The sequence below is a fragment of the Taudactylus pleione genome, unplaced genomic scaffold (genome assembly GCF_031769625.1).
Source record: "Taudactylus pleione unplaced genomic scaffold, aTauple2 ptg000154l, whole genome shotgun sequence".
Classification (NCBI taxonomy): domain Eukaryota; kingdom Metazoa; phylum Chordata; class Amphibia; order Anura; family Myobatrachidae; genus Taudactylus; species Taudactylus pleione.
The window spans coordinates 19,007,499-19,033,235 of record NW_028284556.1 but is presented as its reverse complement, the minus strand read 5'-3'; the positions used below and the strand labels follow the sequence as shown (position 1 = coordinate 19,033,235).

General features: G+C 43.0%; 1 protein-coding gene across 1 annotated transcript in view; it reads left to right on the top strand.

Annotated features, from left to right (window-relative positions):
- Nucleotides 1-25,737, top strand: part of ADGB (androglobin) — a 435,925-nt gene that overhangs the window by 270,212 nt on the left and 139,976 nt on the right. Inside the window, exons 19-21 of the mRNA XM_088474497.1 lie at nucleotides 2,197-2,311; nucleotides 14,631-14,798; nucleotides 25,358-25,493. Coding sequence (XP_088330623.1) covers nucleotides 2,197-2,311; nucleotides 14,631-14,798; nucleotides 25,358-25,493 — 419 coding nt within the window. The remainder of the gene's footprint in view (nucleotides 1-2,196; nucleotides 2,312-14,630; nucleotides 14,799-25,357; nucleotides 25,494-25,737) is intronic.

Below are 25,737 nucleotides of genomic sequence, written 5' to 3'. Positions count from 1 at the left end.
AGTTATTTTTCATAAAATTAGATGTATTCAGACATCTCTTGGTGAGCAAATCATTTAAAATGTATAATATCAGTGCAGTATCAGGGCTCAACTGCACCCGCTGCTGGCTCCGCCCCCCTGAGTGCATGACGCAACATGCATGACATCATTAAGTTGCGCACAGGAGACCTGGCCACCAACATCAGTAAGTGCAGCACTGATCTTAGCATCCTGTGGACACTCTGATCGACTGTTTAGACTGCAGGATGCCTGTCTGGAGCTTCCAATGCAATACCGGCTGCCCACCCTGCTAGCCATAAGCAAAGGCCGTGGGGAAGTGACGGTGCCGCACATGGAGCCCTGCGCTTTGTGCGGCGGCACTGCTCACACACCCCTAGTTATGGCCCTGTATAGTATATAAGCATATATATGCCAAAAATATACTGTCAGGCTAATTGGCTCCCAACACAAATTAACCCTCATGTGTATGTATGTAGATGTGGTAGGGAATATAGATCGTAAGCTCCACTGGGGCAGGGACTGATGTGAATGGCCAAATATTCTCTATAAAGCTCTGCGGAATATATGTGTGTGCTATATAAATATCTGGTAATAAATAAATATGTGTGTTGACTGATTACATGAATATTACTAAATTATGGATGTAAATATATCTCTAAATTAATGTCCATAATTTTGTAATATTCATGTAAACGGTGAAAATTCTGGTGAAAATGGGTGATTTTGCTGAAGATAGTGCCTTTCCATATTAAAGAATGCCCCAGGCCAGCATTAGCCCCAAAGCATTGTTGAAGGTTATTTAATAAGGACAGTGGCAGTACATGTACCTCATTTTAAGATGTAAGGAAATACAGTAAAAGCATTAACATGTATTTATTTGTCATAATGTTGAATGCAAAGAGGAGAAAGGATAAATAATGCTGGGGACATGTATAGGGTAAATATTAGGGGTATAAATGGATCTAGGGTACCCCAAATCAGTATCTTGCATAGAGCTCCATGGCTCCTTATCTGCCTCTGCCGAGCACTCTACGTAGTAGGGGTGTTTCTGCAATCATCTCTTTAATGTGGTTCAGCTGACTGGCCACCACCATTATATGACACAGGCATTTATCCGAGAGATGCCTGGGTACTTTGTACCTGACTCACCACCTCTATGTACCATTAAATAGGAAAAATAAGGAAAACAATTACAGTTATAGATAGGAGGATAGGTATGTATGTTGAAGAAAAAATATCTTGGAATTAACTACAGTGTATTAGCATTGCTGAAATAACTGAGTTGCTGTGTTTTATAAGTGTGCATTACTAAGTCCTCCCCCTGTGCCTGAGCAGGGTCCTTCCTAACTATCTACGGTATATATTGTATATACAGTATGAACAAAGAAAAAAAGCAGCAGTGTAAAATGTTGCAAGGAAGAGACCGTACTGTTGCTGTTCAAAGGAAGCCACTGTTACAGTATATTTCTTGCGTTGCTAGCAAAGAAAAGGTTCAGAAACAAGAACTACAGTATAGTAGTGTTGTATGTGTAATATGACTTCTTCAGAGGAATAAACTACTGTTTCAATATAGGAAGCGGCGTCCTTTGAATGATGTGAGCGTCACTGCCTCCTTGTTACATTTTATATTGGTTGCAGGTGGTGGAGAATCTCAAACAGTAGCACAAACCTGGCAGGGGTAACCATTACAGAGGCGTAGAAGGAGATATACCATTTGCCAAGAACTGATGCTTTTCCTACATTCTAAAATAGAGTGGGAAGCAACAGGATTCGGTCTTGGGACTTGTATACCACTATACTATAGCTATAACCCTGTAAACTCATCTAGCCAAATGGGGATTTATGGGGCAATAACAGGACCACTGTGCTACAAATCATTTACACTAGGTGATTGACATATTTTCTAAGTTTATATAATATGACATTTTGCTCAAATACTTTTTATGTCTGTTTTGTCATTTAGTTAGTTTGTTATTTTCTGATCCAAATAAAATATAAAGTTATTTTGCTGAGTCAATAGTAATTATTTAAAATTTTATTAAATCTTATTAAATGTCCTTACACAATTATTGTTAATATGGAGAACTACAGAATATGTTTTATTCCATAAAATGTCTCCCTTAAACATAAAAGTTATGTGTCAAAAGTCTCTTGAAACACTTTTAAGACAATGCTTTTTATGTGTCTTTATTGTAGGCGTCATGTCTTATGCTTCACTGCAAGATCACCCCTGGGGCACCATATCCACCTGTGTAGTACAGTGCCATTTGTCTTTGGCGATGAGGAAGCTGTTATGCCATATCTTGACAAGGTACATGTTCCCATGGCAACTACTAGAACTACTAGGTCACTACATGATTTTCAATATGCTCATTGCGTTTTACTTCATTTTACAAAAAGGCAACAGTGTACATATGTTTTAAGACTAGTTAACAGTAAATGTGTATGCAATATACAGTATGAGTTTTCAACAAGTGCAACAAGTGGTGCAAGTTTAGGCCACAATGCACAGCAGATGTAAACTGGAATAATGTGCTATAATACATGTATAATAATCTACTATAAATTATGAAAATTTACAAGATTTGATCCAAAATACTAGGGAGTACCATGGGCTCAGTATTTGTTACGAATCGTTTTTTTTGTCCCATGGCTTAAATAATTATTGTTATCATTATGTCAAGATGCGGCCTGGGATCGGCCGCTACTCACCTTCGCGCCGGTGTCCTTGGGCTTAGGTGTTCAGTCGCTGGGAGTGGAGGTGAGTGGTGACTGAGTATTCTCCCCAGGGTCTGCTAGGGCTTTCATGCATGCGTCCTGGTTCCAGGGTGCCAGGCATGGGCACAGCCATGTTGGTCCATATCACCTGACTTGTCTCTCCCAATGGTAGTCATGTGGTCACTCAGCTGATCCTCTGATCCAATTACCAGCTACCCAGGGGTATTTAAGTCTGACTCCAGGAACAGAAAAGTGCTGTTCAACTTCGCTATTCCAGTGACTGTGTTACTCACCAGTGTGGCTCTGTGCTATTTCCTTCAGAGTGTTGCTTCAGCCTACTCACAGTTTTCCTGAAATTTCCTGCATTAGCTTCCATGCTAATTTTCAGTCTGAGACTTGAGCTCTCTCTCAGTTTTCCAGCAGTGCTACTACAAAAGTCGGAATACTATATATGCTTCACAATTTAAATGTGATCTACCCTTTAATTGCTGCAGGAATTCATATACTGATTTATATCAGCTGTGTCCGCTGGAGACAATTACAACGGTGATCTCCTATATGTTACAAGTGAACTGATAGTTTCCAAGTGGAAACATTGACACTAGACACAAATAGAGACTTTCATACAGATGCCAGCAGCTATTACCTCCATTCAATTGGGATAGATTGCAAAGATGCTTTATCTCGGTCACTGGCAATTATCTTCCTACTAATGGTTTCCTGATTTTTGAAATTATTGTCATTGTTGTGTTTTTTCTTAATATGTATCAAATATATGTTATTTTATGCTTTTAGTCACCATCTGTTTTTTAATTTACATATAATATTAACACCAGTACACATTATAGACAGCGCAGATTCTCCCCCCTTCTGTTTCCATTGACAGTCGCTTAGTTGTTCCCTAGCCACCCTAACCCCCTGGCTTTTACCCTCACCTGAGGATTTTCTGTACGGATCGTGACACATTAGCCCTTAGAAAGAATATAGCAATCATGGAACAAGCATCAATGTTACTTTTCAAAATCCCCAACAAACACAAGTGAATTCATCTAATTGTACGAACAGCACAGGTCAGAAGTTCCCAAACTCAGTTCTCAAGACACCCTAACAGTCAAGGTTTTAAAGATATCAATGCTTGCCACAGGTGACTTACTTAGTACCTCAGTCAATTTTATTTAACCACCTGTGCTTAACCATGGATATCTCTAAAACCTGAACTGTTGGGCTGCCTTGAGGACCGCATTTGGGAACCTCTGGCATAGGTATTTTTTTATGTTGCACTACAGGTCCCAACGACCCTTGATGCCAGGACATACTGGTGTTTGTAGTTCTACAAGTGCTAGGATGCTTTGGTGTACATAATTAGGTTACAGCTGTAGGTCAACAAATGCCATCCGAGCAGCTTATGGCTGCCAGGATTTTCTGGGTCAGAAGTACCACATAACCAGACTCTCTTATTCTTTTACAAACGTGAATACTTAATATAAGAGAAATGGTAAAAGCTCCAATTTTTGGTGCCCCAGAATGGCATTGCATTCAAAATATGAAATGGCAAAAAATGAAATACTGTACAGCGCCCTGTTTAGGTGAGGCCAGTACTAAAATGCAGAGTGTTGGAACCTGTCACCTTTAATAAATATTTAAAACAGCCTTGGGGGTATATTTACTACAGTGTGGGTTTTTAGAAGTGTGAGATGTTGCCCATAGCAACCAATCAAATTCTAGCTATTATCTTCCATGAAGGTGGTAAATAAATGTTAAGTAGAATCTGATTTGTTGCTAAGAGACATCCACTTCTAAAAATCTGCACTTTGGTAAATATACCCCTTAGAGTACAGATACCTCCAGGACTTAGCAAAGGCTTATTTGGAGGTATTGGTGATAGTAATATAGAACGACATAGTAAAGTTTGATACCATAAAGTGGAAACCAGAGTTGAAACAGGATACTGAATACTCAATACTGAATGAACAGTTATGTAACACCGATGTAACACAGTTATGTAACACCAATGGAACCACGTGACAATTTACACGACTGATATACGAATGCACTGACCTGAATGAGTTGTATGCAATGGAAAACCAAAGTACTCTGAGACTTTTATGAAGCTGATGGTAGTACACTGTGTGTAGATAAGCAACTATGAGATAAATCCGCAAGCTGATATTTAAGTAATTCCCTGTGTAGTAAAAGTTTGTAAACTTGGTTTAGCATCAGTAAATCAGTCTGAGAATGATGAGAACAAGCCGAGATCAGATCCTATAATTACTCCAAGACTGGTGATAGCAAGCTGAGGGGACGCGGTCAATATCCCGACCACGAGGATTCTGGCAGTCAGAATGCCGACACCGGAATCCCGACACTAGTCAGAATACCGGAGCCGGCATCCCGACTGCTGGGATCCCGAAGGTAAGTAGCATGGTTGGGGGGGGGACTAGGGTTAGGCACTAGGGCAGGGGTGGCATAGGCAAATGCAGGGGGGGTTTCTGGCTGCCTGGACCACAATAGAAATAGAATTTTACTAGCACTTCATGTTCTTCTTCTCAGTATCACAAATGAAATAATTAGCACCACCTGTAGATCTTTTAACATGTATCAGCCAGTAATAAATAACCTGTGCACCAACTAGGAGTTCTGGAAAACATGCACTGTTAGGGATGCACTGCTATAGAGCCCAATATGTACATATATGTCCAGGGCAGTGCTAGGTTCTTCTGCTGCTCCTCCAGGCTCCTGGACTTGCTCCAATACTCTTGAATGGTGCCCACAAATAAAAAAATTCAGCTCAGGCAGGTTGGCCCTACTGCCGCATCTAATGGCATACTGTGATCACTAGTTTTGTATATGCTGGAATTATGACACACAATACACTTTGTATGACGTACATAAAAACTGGTTAAATACTAATTCTCCCCTCTTCATGGACTGGCAACACTCAATCAAGCTTTTGGAAATCCCCATCTAGAAATCCTGCGTTTGCCACTGGGTGGGGAACCTTTTCTGCCAAGGGCCATTTTGATATATATAACATTATTCGCGGGCCTGGTGCAGGCCACGCCCCTCCGTGTGACGTCACATGGGGCGAGGCCACAATAGCTGGTGATTGCAGCAATGTCCGGAGCAGTCTGAGGATGCTCCGGGGAGCTGTAAGGGCAGCGGTGTGACCGTCTGAAGCGTCCTGAAGACATACATTCTGGCTGCAGGGTGCCGTTGTAGGCACCATATTAGCCAGATAAGGCTACCAGAAAAAAGCTCTGAGGGACAGACCAAATGATTCTGTGGGCCCCTGGGCCTGAGGTTCCCCAGCCCTGCACTAGGGGGAGGGTTAGGTACTCAGGGGGAGGATTAGGTTTAGGATGCGGGCAGGGGGAGGTTAGGTTTAGGCACTGGCAGGGATGGTCACGGTAGGGAGAGGGGGAGGGTTAGAATACTGACCAACAAGTGTCGGTATTCTAACCCTGTCTGGGATGCCAGCATCGGGATTCTGAGAGCCGGGATCCCGAGTGCCGGCATCCCATACCCATCCCCAAGCCGAGGCCATAGCCAGTAATCAGTCCAAAAATGGTGAGAGCAATTTGGGGGCGGAGCCAGTAATCAGTTCAAATTCAGTAGGACAAAGCATCCAGCAAACTAGTTAAATGCTATCATCGGCACCTGAGAAAGAGGCTTTTACCCAATCAATTACTAAGACCACTGAAAAGGTAATCACTTAGTATGAGTAGTAGAGTCAAAACAGACAACTGGGCATTACTGACTGATTGTAATTCAGAGGCCATGTTTATTTGTTGATGTTGTTTTTTTGAGGAGTGAGCGGTAGAGCTGCCACTTTCAAGCAACTGTATGTAAGTGCTGGAATTGGGGCAGTTTTAGTGCCATCCCATTTGTCTTCACAGTTATCTGTAGTGTAGTGGCTGAGGAAGGTGTGGCTTGTTTACATAGCAGTTGGGGACTTTTAAGTAAGTAAGTAAATAAGTTCCCACCTTTCCCTTCTGAAATCATGCAATACTGCAAACAAGTGTAACTCGCCCTTAGTACGTTTTGAGATATGTTGGTGACGAGTCCCATTTGTTTTTCGCAAGGAAGGTGAGATACCTAGTAAATGTTTATTATTGTGTTTGTTCCCAATTATAAAGCACTACTAAGGCTATATAAATAATTCTTAATAATAACAATATTAATGCTAACCTGAAAAAACCTAAATGTAGTAATACGAAATTAAGAAAGTAGTAGTAGTGGCAAGAATACTAATGCATTACATTCAATGTAGTTTATGTTTGCCCCATAAAATAAAGGAAGTCCCAATCTTCATTACTTTCATTAGTTCCACTATTATAAAATAAGACATATAATGCAATAAAACAAGAAGTATTTTTGAAAAAAATTAAAGGTTCAAGTTAAAAAAGTAAAGAGGATCTAATGTGATAACAGTACTGTGGGCCTGATTTAGGGTTGTATGTACAGCCGCTGCGTATAAAGACTACACTACTACAATATGCAAAAGCTGCAGGAGACATATTACGTAAAAAGCCGCCCACTGGTGGATTTTCTGATCTAATGCTGCATCCGGAGATGCAGCCATCAGATCAACTGCGTGACCATCGACCACCTTAGTAACCCTCAAGTTACTCAGGATCATGTTCCTGGGGCCAGTGAAGCTGCATCTAAACACACAGCTACTGGCTGTGACACGCCCCTGTTTTCTGGGACTCTACATGTTGGCTCTTCTTCCCTGCCCCCAAATATCTGCAGCATGCCAATCATGCTGTGCCTTAGGGGGCACTGTGACCGCCGTCACGAACACAGATCTGCACATGCGCAGATCGCCAAACATCAGAGTTGTACTTAAACCATCGGGTTTGTGTATAAGTCTGAATCATGCCCTGTATGATGATGTTTTTAGCATTCTACATAAAGCATATTGAAACATGCAAACTCTTAACTCTATGTAAGTTTACACTTAGGGCTCATGCTAAGTTGAATGTTATTTATTTCAAAAGGCGTAGGCATAATTGACTTTAAAAATGTGCAAAGATAGGCAGTAAACAAATCACGCACATAAAATAGTTACCTGGTATTTTGCACCTGAAAGTATCACCATCTTAAGGGGCATACACACTAGACGATTAAAGTGAACGATATTGACGATAATGATATTGTGTGTATGTTCAAAACGATGGATGATACACCCTCCCACGGGTCGTCCACGATGTCTGTTGTAATCAGAAAGGCAGGTGAATCTGCCAATATAGTCAGGGACTGCATGTTTGGGAGAAGTGCAGGGTGACATCACTGAAAGATATCGTTAATGATATAATTCAGTGTGTATGCTCAATGTTCTTCATCAAGGCCAAACACTAACGATATCACTCATGGAGCATATCGTCTAGTGTGTATGCCCCTTTATACTTGAATTTGGAACATATAAATTAAAATATGGTGATCTTGCCCTGGCAATTCTTACTATTTTTTTTACAAACAATGAGGATAACAAAGAGGAACATATGAAAGGTCCCAGAATAGTGTCCTTTAGTGATTTCCAAAAGATGAATGTTGTCTTCCAATGATAAGGTTTGTATCAAATTCCAATTAACATGAATTGGAAAATAAATAAAGTATTGTCACGACCCTGTCTAGTTGTCACCTTTTTGCCTTGAGACTTACCCCTGTCAGCTGTCCCATGGATCTGTGTGTGTAATTTCCCTGGAGGATCTGGTCTGATCATGCTGCTGCAGCACTTCTCTATGCATTCCTGTCACAGTAATTATCCACCTGAGTCCTTTCCTGTCTGTGAACACTGCTAGCTCTGATTGGAATCGCAGGTGTGGTTCTGATTCTCAGAGCTTCAGAGATGAATACTTCCTCTGCATGTTGTGCCTTCCACCACTCAAAATGCTACTGCCAGACCACCTGTCCATATCCACCAATTGCTGCCAGACCCAGGGTATATATATCCTCCCCTGATAGCATTCTGGGCCTGAACATCTTGTTATTTCCTGTGGTGCATGGTTTGTGCTGTTTCTGTGTACAAGTGTATCCCTGGCTCCTGCTGACAGCAACCCCTGGTGCATTCGGAAAACCTGCTGGTTCCCAGACCAGTTCATCTCCCTTGGCAATCCAGAAAACCTGCTACAGCGATACCTGGCAATCCAGACGTCCTGCTACAGCAATACCTGGCAATCCAGTAATCCTGCTAGTTCCCAGGCCAGTGCAACTCCTGTGTTTTCAGCTTCAGCTATAAGTGAGTTCCTGTGCTTCTGACCTTAGTCCTGTGCTCTGCTGCTAGCCCTACTCCTGGTTGGTCCCTGGCACCCTGCAAACCTGCATCGTGTTACCCTGCATTGTGCTTCCTGCTATGGATCAACTCCTGCTCCTTCTACCTACCCACTCCCTCCCTGAACCTAAATCCCAAACCTACCCATTTCTTCCTGAACCTGTAATTCCCAATTATCCAATCCAGCCTGCACCTGAATTCCAACCTTTGTCACAGCATTTCCGGATCACCCTGTTTAACCCTTGTCTCAGCATTACCAGATTTCCCTTCAGCCATTGTCACATTATTCCAGTCCAGAGTCAAGTTCCTGTCATATCAGTTCTATCCATGTTCCAGTCCAGAGTCAAATTCCAAGCTCATCAGTTCAAGCCACATAGTTCCAGTCCAGAGTCAAGTTCCTAGTTCATCAGTTCAACTCAACAACTCTTCCTGCCGGTCCCAGTCCGGTTCCTCCAAGTTCCTGTCATTTATCATCAAAGGCAGTTTTCACTGCTACACAAATCTTGCAAATAGAGCTATCTACGTCATCTGTGGTTCCAGTCATGCCGGTCTCCGTTGAATCCCAATCACCACCTGAGACAGGTAACTCGCAGACACCATTTGTGACATAATGTTCAGGCCCAACGATGGTGGCGGATCAAGCACATAATAAGGGACTAGATGCTTTCTGTAACCTGGTCGCCCGCTTGGATTCACAGGAGGCCATACAGCATCAAGTGCTACATCTTTTGCAAATCCTGAATAACCGGCTAGATGTTACCCAAATCTTACCTGAACCCCTAACTACCTTCCATCAACTGCTGGAACAGATTCAGGCTCTACTCAGCAACATTTTTCAGATCATTCCTGAATTTCTTAGAGCTGCCTCTGTCTCAACTAAAACCTCTGCCTTGGAATCCCTAAGAAACAAGGATTCTTCTGAACCAAGTAATGTCAGACATCGTAGTTACCCACGCCCCAAGCTCTCTGTGGCTGAACGCCAGCGGCGCAAAGATTTACAGCTCTGCCTCTATTGTGGGAGTTCTGACCACTTCATTAAAGACTGCTCCCTTTGCAACTTCAGCAGTGGTTCCAAGTGTCAACGTCTCAGTGCCCGTTCCGGCCCCAGCCCGGGTTCTGCCCGTTCCGGCCCCATCCCGGGTTCTGCCCGTTCCGGCCCCAGCCCGGGTTCTGCCCGTTCCGGCCCCTGCCCATTCCGGCCCCAGCCTGGTTCTGCCCGTTCCGGCAAGTCTCGCACCCCAGGAGGGGGTCTCAAGTCTCGTACCCCAAGAGGGGGTCTCAAGTCTCGTACCCCAAGAGGGGGTTTCAAGTCTCGTACCCCAAGAGGGGGTTTCAAGTCTCGTACCCCAAGAGGGGGTTTCAAGTCTCGTACCCCAAGAGGGGGTTTCAAGTCCCATTCCCCTGCAAGGGGTCTCAAGCCTTGCACCCCTGGAGGGGGTCTCAAGTCTCATGCCCCTGGAGGGGGTTCCAAGTCTTGTACCCCAGGAGCGGGTTCCAGGTTCCAGTTCCCAGGGAGGAGTGTCGTGTACTACTAATCCTGATTATGGTTCCTGTTCAGCATCTCCTACAAATATCATTCCAGAAAATGACAATCTCTGTAGTCTATTCTCAGCTTTGATTGTTGATGTTACTGTCTCTAGCTCCTCTGGACACCTTCCAGTCCCATAAGTTGGTCCGAATACCGAACATCTGTCAGCTCCAGTTGTTTTGACTCCTCATCAATTGGAGCATCCTCAAGTCTCTTCCAGCCCTGCACCTGAATGTGCTCTACAGTCCTTGAACACACAGGATTCGTCGGATACTCCAACATGCATTTATTTTGATAGGAACTTATCTCAAAACTATGCTTTATTGAAACAATTCTTCGGTATGATGAATTCTTCTTTGCCATGTGGAGTCAAGCCTACTAATATTGTAGAGTTTATTATCCCATCTTTTCAAGGTAAAGCTTGGGACTGGGTTGACCCTATTTATGACTCAAAAGATCCAATGCTTCTAAATATAAAGACTTTCAGTGAAGCTGTTGTCAAAGAATTTGGTCCTTACCCTGTAAACCAAAGTTCTAGGGAAGCTCTCAGTTCCAAAATATTCACCAAACAGTTTGTTTGTGCGGAGACCTCCTTGCCCTCTTCATACTGCGGTATCTCCCAAAACACCATCAAAATTGGTCATGTTTCGCTTAGTTCCTCCCAGGAGTCCTATCAATGTTCAAGTTTTACTAAGCCTTCCATTTTACCTTTTAGATAATGACTCTGAATCTGAATTCGATTATGCACACGATAATTCTCCATTCTCTGAAGACCATCTGTCGTTTGACCCTGTCCTTCCCAGTCATGTATTTCCTCAGGAGTTGCCTGAGAGAGCTACGGCTTTCCGGGGGAGACTATCATCTTCCCACCAAAGATACCAGCGAAATAATGCCGGTTCTACATCTTCTCATACCAAATCTTTGTGTACTACATTTCCAGAAGATTGTCCTCATTTTGGGATTACTAAAGACTTCCTAGGTGATGAAGGTTCCACCTGTAGTGAGGAAGAATGGTCTACTTACTCTGAGGATGAAGATGTCTGAAGAGATGTTTTCAGAGTTATGGTGTCCCTGTGTTTGAAGCTCCTGGAATGTCATGTTTGGAAGACAGGTTTTTTGTTTTTTTTCTCTCTGTGTCCGGAGTCCACCCATAAAGAGGGGGGTACTGTCACGACCCTGTCTAGTTGTCACCTTTTTGCCTTGAGACTTACCCCTGTCAGCTGTCCCATGGATCTATGTGTGTAATTTGCCTGGAGGATCTGCTCTGATCATGCTGCTGCAGCACTTCTCTATGCATTCCTGTCACAGTAATTATCCACCTGAGTCCTTTCCTGTCTGTGAACACTGCTAGCCCTGATTGGAATCGCAGGTGTGGTTCTGATTCTCAGAGCTTCAGAGATGAATACTTCCTCTGCATGTTGTGCCTTCCACCACTCAAAATGCTACTGCCAGACCACCTGTCCATATCCACCAATTGCTGCCAGACCCAGGGTATATATATACTCCCCTGATGGCATTCTGGGCCTGAACATCTCGTTTCTTCCTGTGGTGTATGGTGCGTGCTGTTTCTGTGTACAAGTATATCCCTGGCTCCTGCTGACAGCAACCTCTAGTGCATTCAGAAAACCTGCTGGTTCCCAGACCAGTTCATCTCCCCTGGCAATCCAGAAAACCTGCTACAGCAATCCCTGGCAATCCAGAAAACCTGCTACAGCAATCCCTGGCAATCCAGAAAACCTGCTACAGCAATACCTGGCAATCCAGATGTCCTGCTACAGCAATACCTGGCAACCCAGTAATCCTGCTAGTTCCCAGGCCAGTGCAACTCCTGTGTTTTCAGCTTCAGCTATAAGTGAGTTCTTGTGCTTCTGACCTTAGTCCTGTGCTCTGCTGCTAGCCCTACTCCTGGTTGGTCCCTGGCACCCTGCAAACCTGCATCGTGTTACCCTGCATTGTGCTTCCTGCTGTGGATCAACTCCTGTCCTTCTAACTACCCACTCCCTCCCTGAACCTAAATCCCAAACCTACCCATTTCTTCCTGAACTTGTAATTCTCAATTATCCAATCCAGCCTGCACCTGAATTCCAACCTTTGTCACAGCATTTCCGGATCACCCTGTTTAACCCTCGTCTCAGCATTACCAGATTTCCCTTCAGCCATTGTCACGTTATTCCAGTCCAGAGTCAAATTCCAAGCTCATCAGTTCAAGCCACGTAGTTCCAGTCCAGAGTCAAGTTCCAAGTTCATCAGCTCAACTCAACAAGTCTTCCTGCCGGTCCCAGTCCAGTTCCTCCAAGTTCCTGTCATTTATCATCAAAGGCAGTTTTCACTGCTACACAAATCTTGCAAATAGAGCTATCTACGTCATCTGTGGTTCCAGTCATGCCGGTCTCCATTGAATCCTGATCACCACCTGAGACAGGTAACTCGCAGACACCATTTGTGACAAGTATAGTCCAGTATATTTCTCATGTTATAGTTACTCCTCATATGCCTCAATTATAAGCATAGTGTTTTACACTTTATTGTGCAGTTATTTTATTCTTCTATGAGAAACTGAATACCACTCTTTTGTGTTCCTTTTGTTGTCCTATAAAGATATGTTACATTCTAAGGTGAAATTATCCTTTAATTGCAATTAAAGGATAATTTTACCATTGGATGTAACATTTGAAAGTAATCCCCACTATCATATTCCATGCTACCAGAATTTTTTAGGTCGCTCATAAGAGACATAGGGCCTGATCGGAAGTGCACGATTTATGCTAATGCCGCAAACGATGATCTTCCTACTGAAACACTCAGTGACTGCGGTGCTAATCTGTCTCTGTGAGTCACCATCAGTTGCATCATCAAAGCTTGCATCAGCCCTATGGCAGGGGCAATTCCTCTGTCTGAACATGGCATGCTGTGTCGATGCTACTGCGTTAGCGACACGCCCGCGTCAGCACTAAGAGCTCCCAATTACCCGTTACCCACTGAAATTCACTGTTGGTGGTAACCATTGGGATATATACACAGTGCAACTCTGATGCATGTGAAGTACTTCCAACATCAAAATTGCATACAGTTAGCATGCACCTCTGAATCAGGCTTCTATTTCTCTGCACTGTTGGCATCCAATGAATTTGAGAATTCTGAAATGACAATTTGAGTTCAGAGTAAGCTGCCTCATCGCCTGCCTCCATCAACGCGGCACTTCAGCCATCCAGCATACAAAGGCGAACGGCAGTGATTATTTTTGTTGACACCAATGACCCGAACACAATTCCCTTTGTAACGGTATCCACTCTCCAAGAGTGTATGATGTTGAGGATTCTGCTGTGGTGTATTCCTGGGGGTGAAGCCATTGGATACTTTTAGGTTCTTGTTCAGTCCCCATATTTCTTCTAAGCAAATTGTGTAGTAATGTTGTCTGTAACAGATCTCAACTACGAGCGCTGAGAGTACCAGTATTCTTCTCTTTCCTAGCGACCATCAGGCAGGTGTATTGATCGATGTGTCCTGCAATCTACAGTAATTCTCACAGTTCTTCATTGACATACAAGCCCAGTGATCCACTGTTGAGAGTCCATGTCGTATAACATATAACGCATCTTACTCTCATCACTATTCTGCTGTCTACTCACAAATAGTACTTTCCTTTGTTGATTCTATTAGGGTCTTCAATTCCTACAATTCAGGAAAAAGGGAGATGGGGATTAGTTTGATACAAAAGTTATTTATGTATTTATGTAGGATCAGTATGGAGGATCCCAAAGGTGCAGAGGAATAGGATCCAATAGGAGAGCCAGTAATATACAGGTATGGGTGTGGGGTATATCAATTTTTTGAGAGACATTTTTGAATGAAAAAGATAGGGAGGAAAGTGTTTACCTACTGTGTACACCTGCTTACTTTAATAGAACGTGGGCTACCATAGCCAAAGACCCCTAGCCTGGTCCCAGGCTTTCACAAATGGGTTTGTAGGCCTAGGCAGGACAGAATACTTGTTTGTATTGTGAAACTTTTGTACATGTAATGTGTCATAAAATGTGTTTTAAAATATTTTTTCATATTCATATAAAATATCCTTTTAATAAATAATTGTATATTTATTTTATTATATAGGAAAGCTATAGATTTATGGAGCAGGCTTCAAATATAACAAAAGCTATATTGAAAATGATGCATAACTTTAATAATGGAAATGAAATAGCCAAGACATTTAAACACTTGGAACAAGCACACTATCCACAGCAAATAAGAACAAAACTCTTAACTGATGAACACTTCAAGGTAATTATATTTATCTTACAATATTTTAATAATACTATAAAAAAATATAAGAGGTTTATTTACTGTATGCCATAAAGAAAAACTGTAAAAATACTTCACGCCCAAGGCTGAAAAGTAGGAATATTTATTTTCTGAGATATATTTTCTACTCTTTGTTCTATGTTATATTGTGTTGTGAAGCGTGGCTTCCTCACAGGATTTTAGTTCCAAAGTCAAGAGTGACAGAACATAATTATAAAATATATATCCAGAAACTTCCACATTTTGTATTTTTTTAGTTCAACTATAGAGCAGTTGTAAACACATTTAAAATAGATGTATAATTCCAACATTGATACAATGATATTTTAATGAAAAGATTAATTTTTATACATAATTAATATTTTTGACTGCCCGTGCCCCAGTGTAGAAAAAAAAATCTGTGGTGTCACCTAAAAAGGGGTTTGATACAGTAAATATGGACGTATTTTGGTCTGTTCAAGAACGTAGCCTGATCAGTCTACATTTCCTGTTGGGATTGTTGACTGAGATGCTTTGCGTATTTGACTTACTTGTTGCTGCTGCAATACTTGTTCTATTATCACATCTCAGGATGGATATAACAGAAAAAAATAAAAGAAAAAAATATATTTCTTCTTTGAATGAAGCATTTTTGTTCAATAGTAATATTTTTAAATACTTTAACCTATTTATTGCCAAATCTTTTTATTTATTACTAGAGCTGAAAGCCCAAGTCTGGGCTATCTGTTCCACAGCGAATGCATGAACCAGCTTGCTGGGTCACGCATGTGCTAATCCCTTGAATCTGGCATCGCAAAGCAGTAAGTTAGCTTTTACCACTTTGGGCCAGTGTTGCCAAGGCAGTTCAGTATCATTCAGCTGCCTCAGTAAGATTTTATTTGCTAAATTGCAGCATTAACTGATTTTTTTTATATTGCCAATCAATGCATGTTAATAAATAAATCCCAGAGGGTCATACTTACCAATATTATTTTGCAGAAAATTCTCTGAAAACAGTTTTTTGGGGGGGATTCTGGCAAACTGTATCCCCTGTATGTAACATGGGGGGACTGCAGCAGATATTTCTGATATCTGCCGCGGTTTCTCCATTTCCGACCGCAAAAGCTCTGATGGGTTTCTATGGGGAGTGCTAAACTAGCGAATTTAACAAGCTCTGGAATCCAAAGCAATACAGGATATGGCCCCGGCAGCTAACGCCATCTTCAGATAGTGTCAGCTATTGTATCTTGTGGGTTACACTTAGGGATGTGCGCCAGACCATTTTTGCTAGATTTGGTTCTGATTCGTTTTCCGGCTTTGGATTTGGGTTTACAAAAATTTATAAGAAAGCTAAAATCACATAAATTGGGTTTTTTTTTTGTTCCTAGAGTATTATTAACCCCCATAACATTAATTTCCAGTTATTTACAGTTAATTTAGACCACCTCACAGCTCACAATATTATTTGCACCATTATTGGCCAAAGGCTGCAGTTAGCTAGCTGGTTACTAAGTGACAGACACCGCAGTTTAAAGCACATCTATGAAACATTGCCATTCACTGCCACTCACTACTGAGTCACAGTGCTTGTGAGTTATGGACACACAGAGGGCGAAGGCCCAAGTAGTCACAGTGCTTGTATTTCGCAGAGGGCTACGGCCCAAGGAGTTACGGTGCTTGTATACACACATGGAGTCACAGTGCTTATACCAGTGTTGGCTAACCTTGACACTCCAGCTGTTATGGAACTACATAACCCAGCATGCACTGCTACAGTTTTGCTATTAGGGCATGCTAAAACTGTGGCAGGGCATGCTGGGATATATAGTTCCACAACAGCTGGAGTGTCAAGGTTAGCCAACACTGGCTTATACACACAGAGGGCTATTGCTCAATTTAGTCATGGTGCTTGTATACAAAGTGGGGTACAGAACCAAAAAATGTTGTTTTTTTTGTTTTGTTTTTTAACTTTTAACTTTCTTGAAAGGTTTTATTACTTTTTAAACTTTTAAATTTTTTTTTGTACACACAGCCACCCATGATTCTCGAGAGTATAGCACAGCATACATCAGTGTGCCCCTACACACAGTCACTTTGTTAGCACAGCCACTTGTAAAGGTGCCTGCGCACTACGCGATGTGCTCACGATGCGATATCGTGAGCAATTTCCCTTGAACTCTCCCTGGCACTCCAGGACACGATGTACTGCGAAGCTGCACGATGTGTCATAAGATCTATCATGCACAATCTAAAGATTTGCCGTTCTTTAGATCGTGCAGGATAGCAGACAGATACTTGCACGGTAATGGAAATCCATGATGCATGCATCTGTCTGTAAAAAAATAAACACAGATGCATGGACTGGATCAGTGCTGCTGTGTTTAAAAAATGAAAACCTATGTAAAGAAAAAAAAAAAACGGCATGACCCCTCCTTCAAAAGAGCAACCAGCCCTGGGCTTTAGTGACCCAGTGCTGGTTGTGCAAAATACGGGGGATGAACGATGTAGGGGTCCCCCGTACTAAAGCAGACCCAGCCCTGGTTGCCAAAATACGGGGGGACAAACGACGTAGGGGTCCCTCGTACTTTGAGCAACCAGCACTGGGCTCTGGTCCTGGTACTGGAAATACAGGGGGAAAAAATGCATAGGGTCCCCCTGTATTATCCAGAACCAGCACTGGACTTTTTCTAGCAGGGGGCTAATGCCACAGCCAGGGGAGCCCTTTCACCGGGCCCCCCAGCCGAAGCATTAACCCTGACTGCTAGTCAGCCCAGACTGGAGATATCTGAGGAGCTGGGGACCCTGCCCAATAAAGGGATCCCTCTCTCCAGGGTACCCCTGGCCTAGGCTGATAGCCCGGGGCTATCTCCGCCACCCCTGGGCAGTGGGTGGCTGGTTGATAGTGTAAGTGTAGTGTAAAAAAAGAAAAGTATAAACATTGTCTTTACAGTAGAACTGCAGATCCCAGCAAGCCTCCTCTGCATGCTGGTACTTTGAGAACCACAAGTACCAGCATGCAGGGCATTAAAGGCCCGCTGGTACCTGTAGTTCACCTCTAAAGAAATGTTTAAATAAACATTATGAATCAAACATTTAGGACAACATAACAGAAAACTTCAACGTGCATAACTATTCATCCACCAAAGTCAGTACTTTGTTGAGCCACCTTTTGTGGCAATTACAGCTTGCCACATCTTGCCCCTGGGATTTTTGCCCATTCCTCAAGGCAAAACTGCTCCAGCTTCTTCATGTTGGATAGTTTCTGCTTGTGAACAGCAATCTCCAAGTCTGACCACAGATTCTCAATTGGATTGAGATCTGGGCTTTGACTAGGCCATTCCAACACATTTATATGTTTCCCCTTAAACCACTCGAGTGTTACATTAGCAGTATGCTTCGGGTCATTGTCCTGCTGGAAGGTGAACCTCCGTCCCAGTCTCAAATCACAGGCAGACTGAAACAGGTTTTGCAACAAGAATATCCCTGTATTTAGCACCATCCATCTTTCCCTCGACTCGAATCATTTTCCCAGTCCCTGCTACTGAAAAATATCCCCACAGCATGATGCTGCCACCACCATGTTTCACTGTGGGGAATGGTGTTCTTGGGGTGATGGGATGTGTTGGATTTGCGCCAGACATAGCGTTTTCCTTGGTGGCCGAAAAGTTCAATTGTAGTCTCATCTGACCAGAGCACCTTCCTCCATACATTTGGGTAGTCGCCCACATGCCTTTTGGCAAACTCAAATTGTGTCTTATTATTTTTATCACTAAGTAATGGCTTTTTTCTGGCCACTCTTCCATAAAGACCAGCTCTATGGAGTGTACGGCTTATTGTGGTCACATGCACAGATACACCAGTCTCTGCTGTGGAACTCTGCAGCTCCTTCAGGGTTACCTTTGGTCTCTGTGCTGCCTCTCTGATTAATGCCCTCCTTGCCCGATCTGTGAGTTTTGGTGGGCGGCCCTCTCTTGGCAGGTTTGTTGTGGTACCATGTTCTTTCCATTTGATGATGATGGATTTGATGGTGCTCCGGGGGCTCATCAAAGATTTGGATATTTTTTTATAACCCAACCCAGAATTGTGCTGCAACCTCTGGGGCCTTTCAGAAAAGTCGTGTTTATACTGACAGATCATGTGACACTAAGATTTCAGGTGGACTTAATTTCACTAATTATGTGACTTCTGAAGGTAATTGGTTACACCAGAACTTTTGAGGGGCTTCATAGCAAAGGGGGTGATTACATATGCACATGCCAATTTTCAGAATTTTATTTATAAAGATTCTTTTTTATATATATTGTTCTCATTTCACTTCACCAAATTAGACTATTTTGTGGAGATCCATCACATAAAATGCAGATTAAAAAAATAAAAAAATTACAGGTTGTAATGTAATAAAAAAAGGTAAAAAGCGAAGGGGATTAATACTTTTGCAAGGCACTGTACAAACACACTCACACATACTCACCTACATTACCTGGCCACTTCTCCATGTAGACATCTATGGTCTTGGTAAAATAAATAAACGAGTCACGCGATCCACGCAACAGGCAACAACACAATGGTTGTTACCTCCCGAATGAAGAGCTCAGATGCGGCTTCTGCCTTTGTAGAGCCGTATCTGAGCGTTCAGTGGCTGAGAGTAGTGAGCCCCTGCCTCTCTCAGCCAATGAACTCTCGAGAATCCGATGTCACGAGGATGACATTCGGCCTCGCAGTGGGATCCGAGTCAGAAGGGAACACCCAAGCCGCGGCTCAGGTGGACTCAGATCCCTGATGCTCATCCATAGTTACACTACACCAAAATTACTAGAAGATGGATCTGAATTAACCATTCACTTCACTATCTGAGTCCCTGTTTTTGCTAAATTCAGGTGATCTTTAATTTCAATTGCTGCGATAAGCGGCAATGAGAAAAAGTAATCGGTCTAAAACGCAATAATTAATAAATGTGCCCCCTAGCGAAAGTAAAAACAATTGCATAATGATGGAAATGCTCTGCTCAGTAATATATAATATATCAATAGATAAGAGAAGTAAAATGAAACTCTGCTGCAGCTGGCATGTTACTAAAAGGGCTTTTTTGTTAATTTAAATTTTAATTAAAAAATTATGGGAGAAACTGTTTTTCTATGTTTTACATCCTAGAGGTTTATCCATATTTACAGCACATCAATTGTATAAAGTTTTTCTATTAAATTTAGCTGAGAAGTAAAATATCCTCTTGGTCTGTACATCATCCTCTTGATAACTGGAGAAGTTATCCATAGCAGCCAATGAGCTACTAGTTATCATTTATCTAGTACAGATGTGTCCTCATACACCTATCCTTTTTGCACCATATGGCACTAGATACCTAGTGTGATTCCCGTACTGCTTACTTTTTATTTATTTTTGCTGATTGTACTCAACTCTGCTACTCTTTCCTTCATTGTGCTACTTTGTCCTCATTTTTGAATCTTACAGCCTTATTCAGATGTGAATGAAAATGGTTTCACAGCTGCAATTTCTCACAAATCGCAATTGCGAAAGTATGCGAATGACTCACCCGCCGTCCAGTGCTTAGAGACGCCCGCTGACAGCATCTCACATCTGCCGCTCACGCACAAAATCGGAAATATCGGAGGCAGAGCAGGCAGTCATCAGCCTTCCGAGTAACTCTATGCAGACATAGCGAGTCTCCAGACACACATAGGGCTCTCCTGCTGCAAGCAAGAACTCAGTCGCTAATTTATGGATGCTCAGAAAACAGTGTTTAAATGCCCCAACACCCTCCAACCCCAATTACCTCCCTCAAATGCTGACTACCTGTAACTCACTTTGCGAGTGAATCCTCTGTGTGAGCATAATCGCAATTCAGTTGCTGCATTGCACAGTGTGGCTTACACACGTGTGCAATGGCTAATAATCGCTCAATCTGCATAAATATCGGCGTTGTGTACACATCTGAATCAGGCCCTTAGGTTGCAAATAGTGTACTAGGCAGGGCCATGTCTCCAATGGGCCTGTTGGGCAGTTGCCCAAGGGTCCAAAGCTTGTAGGGGCCCGCCAACCCGCTCCCCTGCAGCCGCGGCCAGTTGGTAAATTTGTGATATTTTTATAAGTCGGACGCCGGGGCATTGTATTCTGATCTAACCCCCCCATCGGTGACGAGTACTCACCTCAGTCCCAGTTTCACTTCATCCGCCGGCTTTAGACCAGTCAGACAGAGGGCTCTATTCAGAGGCCGCCGTACGGTCTACGACCGCACGGCCGCCTCGATGTTTTGCAAGTGCGCATGCGCACGAGGGAGCCGGCTTCCTCGCGTGCATGCGTGAGACCCGCTACGACCGACAGCGCTGGTCGTAGCGGGTCTCGATCCAAAGGGGGCGAGCTGTCGATGTTGATTGACAGCTCGCCCCGTTTGGAAGGCGGGCCGGGGGGGTGGCAGCACAAACGGAGGCGTTCCTATGGGAACACCTACCGTTTGGGGGAGGCCCCACTGACATCACTAGTGATGTCAGTGGAGAGCTTCCGGCTCTGACAGAGCCAGAAGCTCTCCGGGGCTTACGACAAGGGAGACCCTACCCTAGGGTCTCGTCGTAAGTCCCGATGGTCGTGATGGTCTCTGACCATCGCGACCATCACCCGAGCGGTCATTAGAGCTGTGGGTGTTAACCCACAGCCTAACGACCGCAACAGAGGCGGGCGGACAGGATGCAAGTGGCCGCCCAGTTTCTGAGCGACCGCTTGCATCCTCCGACCGCCTCTGAATGAGGCCCAGAGTCTCTGCATGGAGGGAGGTCTGATGGGCTTGCAGGAGGGTTTAAATTTTTTTCCCGTGAATGGGCGGGTGCTTTGCCCAGGGCCCACACTGCTGTTAAGACAACCCTGGTACTAGGTTTTTAGGATTCGTTTTTTGTAGCAAAGAATTTGGTATAAAGATGCAGATTAAGCGACCTTTCTTTTGACTATTTATCCTAGATTGTGTTATTTATCCTCAACTTTGTTACCTTTACCTCAAATTTGCTGCTTTTTTTTTCTGATATAATTTTGCCTTCATTGTTCTACAGTACATTTTCCTCAATTTTGTGTTTTAGATCACAAATAACATACTAGGTATTTAGGATTTTATGATTTTGTTTTCTTGCAAAGGAATTGGTATAAAGTAGAAGACTAAGCATAATGATGAATGACTAGGGTCACTTGTTTAAGGCTCAACTTTTTCCTGCTACTTTTTCCTCAGTTTTGCGTCGTAGTTCCAGGGGAGGTTTAAGCCCCATGTGCAGCCTCCATGTTGGCAAACTTTTTTGACTAAACATGTACTAAGAACCTCACTTATACTCGATGGTATTTGTAGAGTGTATCAGAATTGTTTTGACTATCATTGTTCTTAGTACCTAGAGTGTGCACCTGCATTATATGTCCCTTGCATTGTACTACAAGTCTCAGCATGGCAGCACCTCTTATTACGTTTAAAATTAGGGTGCGCAGTCCAAGCCCCCTCCCCCTTTCCTCTATGAAACATGGCGCATTTGCTATGTTCCTTGAGACTTCTGTACTGCGCAATCGCAAATCACCAGGCCGCCACACAATTTTTCCAGTGATGTCAGTTTGCAGCACTGGCCAACGTGGGACTCTGGAGAGGTACATATAACTATATAGGTGCAGGGTGTGCGGTGTGGTGTCTGTGCACCACACACTCTTCACCCATTACAAATACGCCCAATGGTCGAAGTGGGAATTTTGAAGTGGGGTATGGAAAAAATTGTACTTATGCACGCGCTGGAAAAAGGAGTGTGGCCACTCAAAAGAGATGTGTCCTTAAGACACGCCCCCTTTTTCATCCGTGTAGTGGACTACACCGTAGTACCCCTTATACGCATTATGCCACACAATAGTATTCCCCTTATACAATGCCCACAGTAGTTGTGCCCTTTATGCCGTGCCCACAGTAGTAGTGCCCCCTATACAATGCACACAGTAGTTCTCCCTATACAATGCCCACAGTAGTAGTTCCCCTATATAATGGCCACACTAGTAGTGCCCCTTACACATAATGACATACAGACACCTTCCCTAAGCATAACCAGCACCGGGCTCTTTGAGTCAGTTCTGGTTCAGAATATATGGGGGGAAAAATGATTTAGTAAATTTACCCCGTTGACTCCACATTTATATGGCTTTATGATTTAAAAAAAACCAGCTCTATTATGTGCACTAAAACTGTTTGATTATTTTTTTTTTTAAGTCACCTCCTTAGATTTGGGAATCCAAACATATACACTGCTCAAAAAAATACAGGGAACACTTAAACAACACAATGTAACTCCAAGTCATTCACACTTCTGTGAAATCAAACTGTCCACAATCAATTTCACATGCTGTTGTGCAAATGGAATAGACAACAGGTGGAAATTATAGGCAATTAGCAAGACACCCCAATAAAGGAGTGGTTCTGCAGGTGGTGACCACAGACCACTTCTCAGTTCCTATGCTTTTTGGCTGATGTTTTGGTCACTTTTGAATGCTGGCGGTGCTTTCACTCTAGTGGTAGCATGAGATGGAGTCTACAACCCACACAAGTGGCTCAGGTAGTGCAACTCATCCAGGATGGCACATCAATGGGATCTGTGGCAAGAAGGTTTTCTGTGTCTGTCAGCGTAGTGTCCAGAGCATGGAGGCGCTACCAAGAGACAGGCCAGTACATCAGGAGACGTGGAGGAGGCCGTAGGAGGGCAACAACCCAGCAGCAGGACCGCTACCTCCGCCTTTGTGCAAGGAGGAACAGGAGGAGCACTGCCAGAGCCCTGCAAAATGACCTCCAGCAGGCCACAAATGTGCATGTGTTTGCTCAAACAGTCAGAAACAGACTCCATGAGGGTGGTAAAGGGGCCCGACGTCCACAGGTGAGGGTTGTGCTTACAGCCCAACAAAGTGCAGGACGTTTGGCATTTGCCAGAGAACACCAAGATTGGCAAATTCGCCACTGGCGCCCTGGGCTCTTCACAGATGAAAGCAGGTTCACACTGAGCACATGTGACAGACATGACAGAGTCTGGAGACATCAAGGAGAACATTCTGCTGCCTGCAACATCCTCCAGCATGACCAGTTTGGCAGTGGGTCAGTAATGGTGTGGGGTGGCATTTCTTTGGGGGGCCGCACAGCCCTCCATGTGCTCGCTAGAGGTAGCCTGACTGCCATTAGGTACCGAGATGAGATCCTCAGACCTCTTGTGAGACCATATGCTGGTGCGGTTGGCCCTGGGTTCCTCCTAATGCAAGACAATGCTAAACCTCATGTGGCTCGAGTGTGTGTGCAGTTCCTGCAAGACGAAGGCATTGATGCTATGGACTGGCCCGCCCGTTCCCCAGACCTGAATCCAATTGAGCACATCTGGGACGTCATGTCTCGCTCCATCCACCAATGCCACGTTGCACCACAGACTGTCCAGGAGTTGGCAGATGCTTTAGTCCAGGTCTGGGAGGAGATCCCTCAGGAGTCCATCCGCCACCTCATCAGGAGCATGCCCAGGCGTTGTAGGGAGGTCAAACAGGCACATGGAGGCCACACACACTACTGAGCCTCAGTTTGACTTGTTTTAAGGACATTACATCAAAGTTGGAGCAGCCTGTAGTGTGTTTTTCCACTTTCATTTTGAGTGTGGCTCCAAAACCAGACCTCCATGGGTTAATAAATTTGATTTTCAATCATAATTTTTGTTTTGATTTTGGTGTCAGCACATTCAACTATGTAAAGAACAAAGTATTTAATAAGAATATTTCATTCATTCATATCTAGGATGTTATTTTAGTCTTCCCTTTATTTTTTTGAGCAGAGTATATTACTAAACTGATTTATAACTAATTGCTGATTATTTTTATAACAGTCACTGAAGGCAATCTATAAGGGTCTATTTACACGTGAATAGCTTTTTATATTTTCCATTGAAAAACTGTTTTAATTATTTTCAGTTAATTTAGTTTTAATCTTTAACTTAAATTACTTTTCTGAGCACAACGGCCACTGAGTTGCAAAGTATTTGCACAAAGTTTTCCACTGGAATTTTGAACCAACTACTCCATGGATCACAAGTGCTAGTTAGGACCTTCCCAAAATGTTCTACTCCCTCCTTCTTGCAAATATAATGTCTGGCTCTACCTACCCATCATTTTGTTCTTGTATCTCTGCAATTTGGAAAGTGTTTTTATATACTCCAAGAGGTACCTTCTAGCAATTCACCTATTATAGAGCCTTATTCCGTATACCTTTGGAAAGATGCAGTCTTTATTTAAATTGTCGTCATACTCGTTCCATTTACTGTTTAAGAAATGCATATGCAATAGCTTCATAAAAGGACACACTGTTATAAGCGTCCCCATCTATGTTATGTTACAGTAGATGGTTATGGATGTTAAAATTGAGGTGATAGTGCCATAGAAGAGGTGGAACCTAACTTCTCTATAGCTTTATAATGATCTTGCCCACATATAAGGTACATTATTTCCTACGCTAATTGGTCTCGTTTCATTTAAGTTGCACGGTGGTTACTTTTTTTTTTTTTTTTTCATTCCAGACCTTTAACATTGCTTTGTGGCATCTTATGACTGAAGCTATCGGGAGCAAAGTTACACATGACTTGGTATTTGCATTCAGAGCCTTCACATTGGATTTTTCTGCTGTTTTGTCTGAAGGATCTCATTTTACGCAAGGTATCTACACACAAAGTCTCTGAAATGTAATCCTGGCTAATCAGATAAGTTTCTTTAGACATTTCTGATGGTATGTAGGCTTAACTGTAAAATGGATAATTTCTTTCAACATAAGCTGTTATAAACGTGGGTTACAATAATGCAGATTTTGACTATGAGCCTGAGAGTATAATGGCACTGTGCATTAATGTCACTTTAATAATTGCATATTCTTTATCCCTATGTGACTGTGTAGAACATTAAT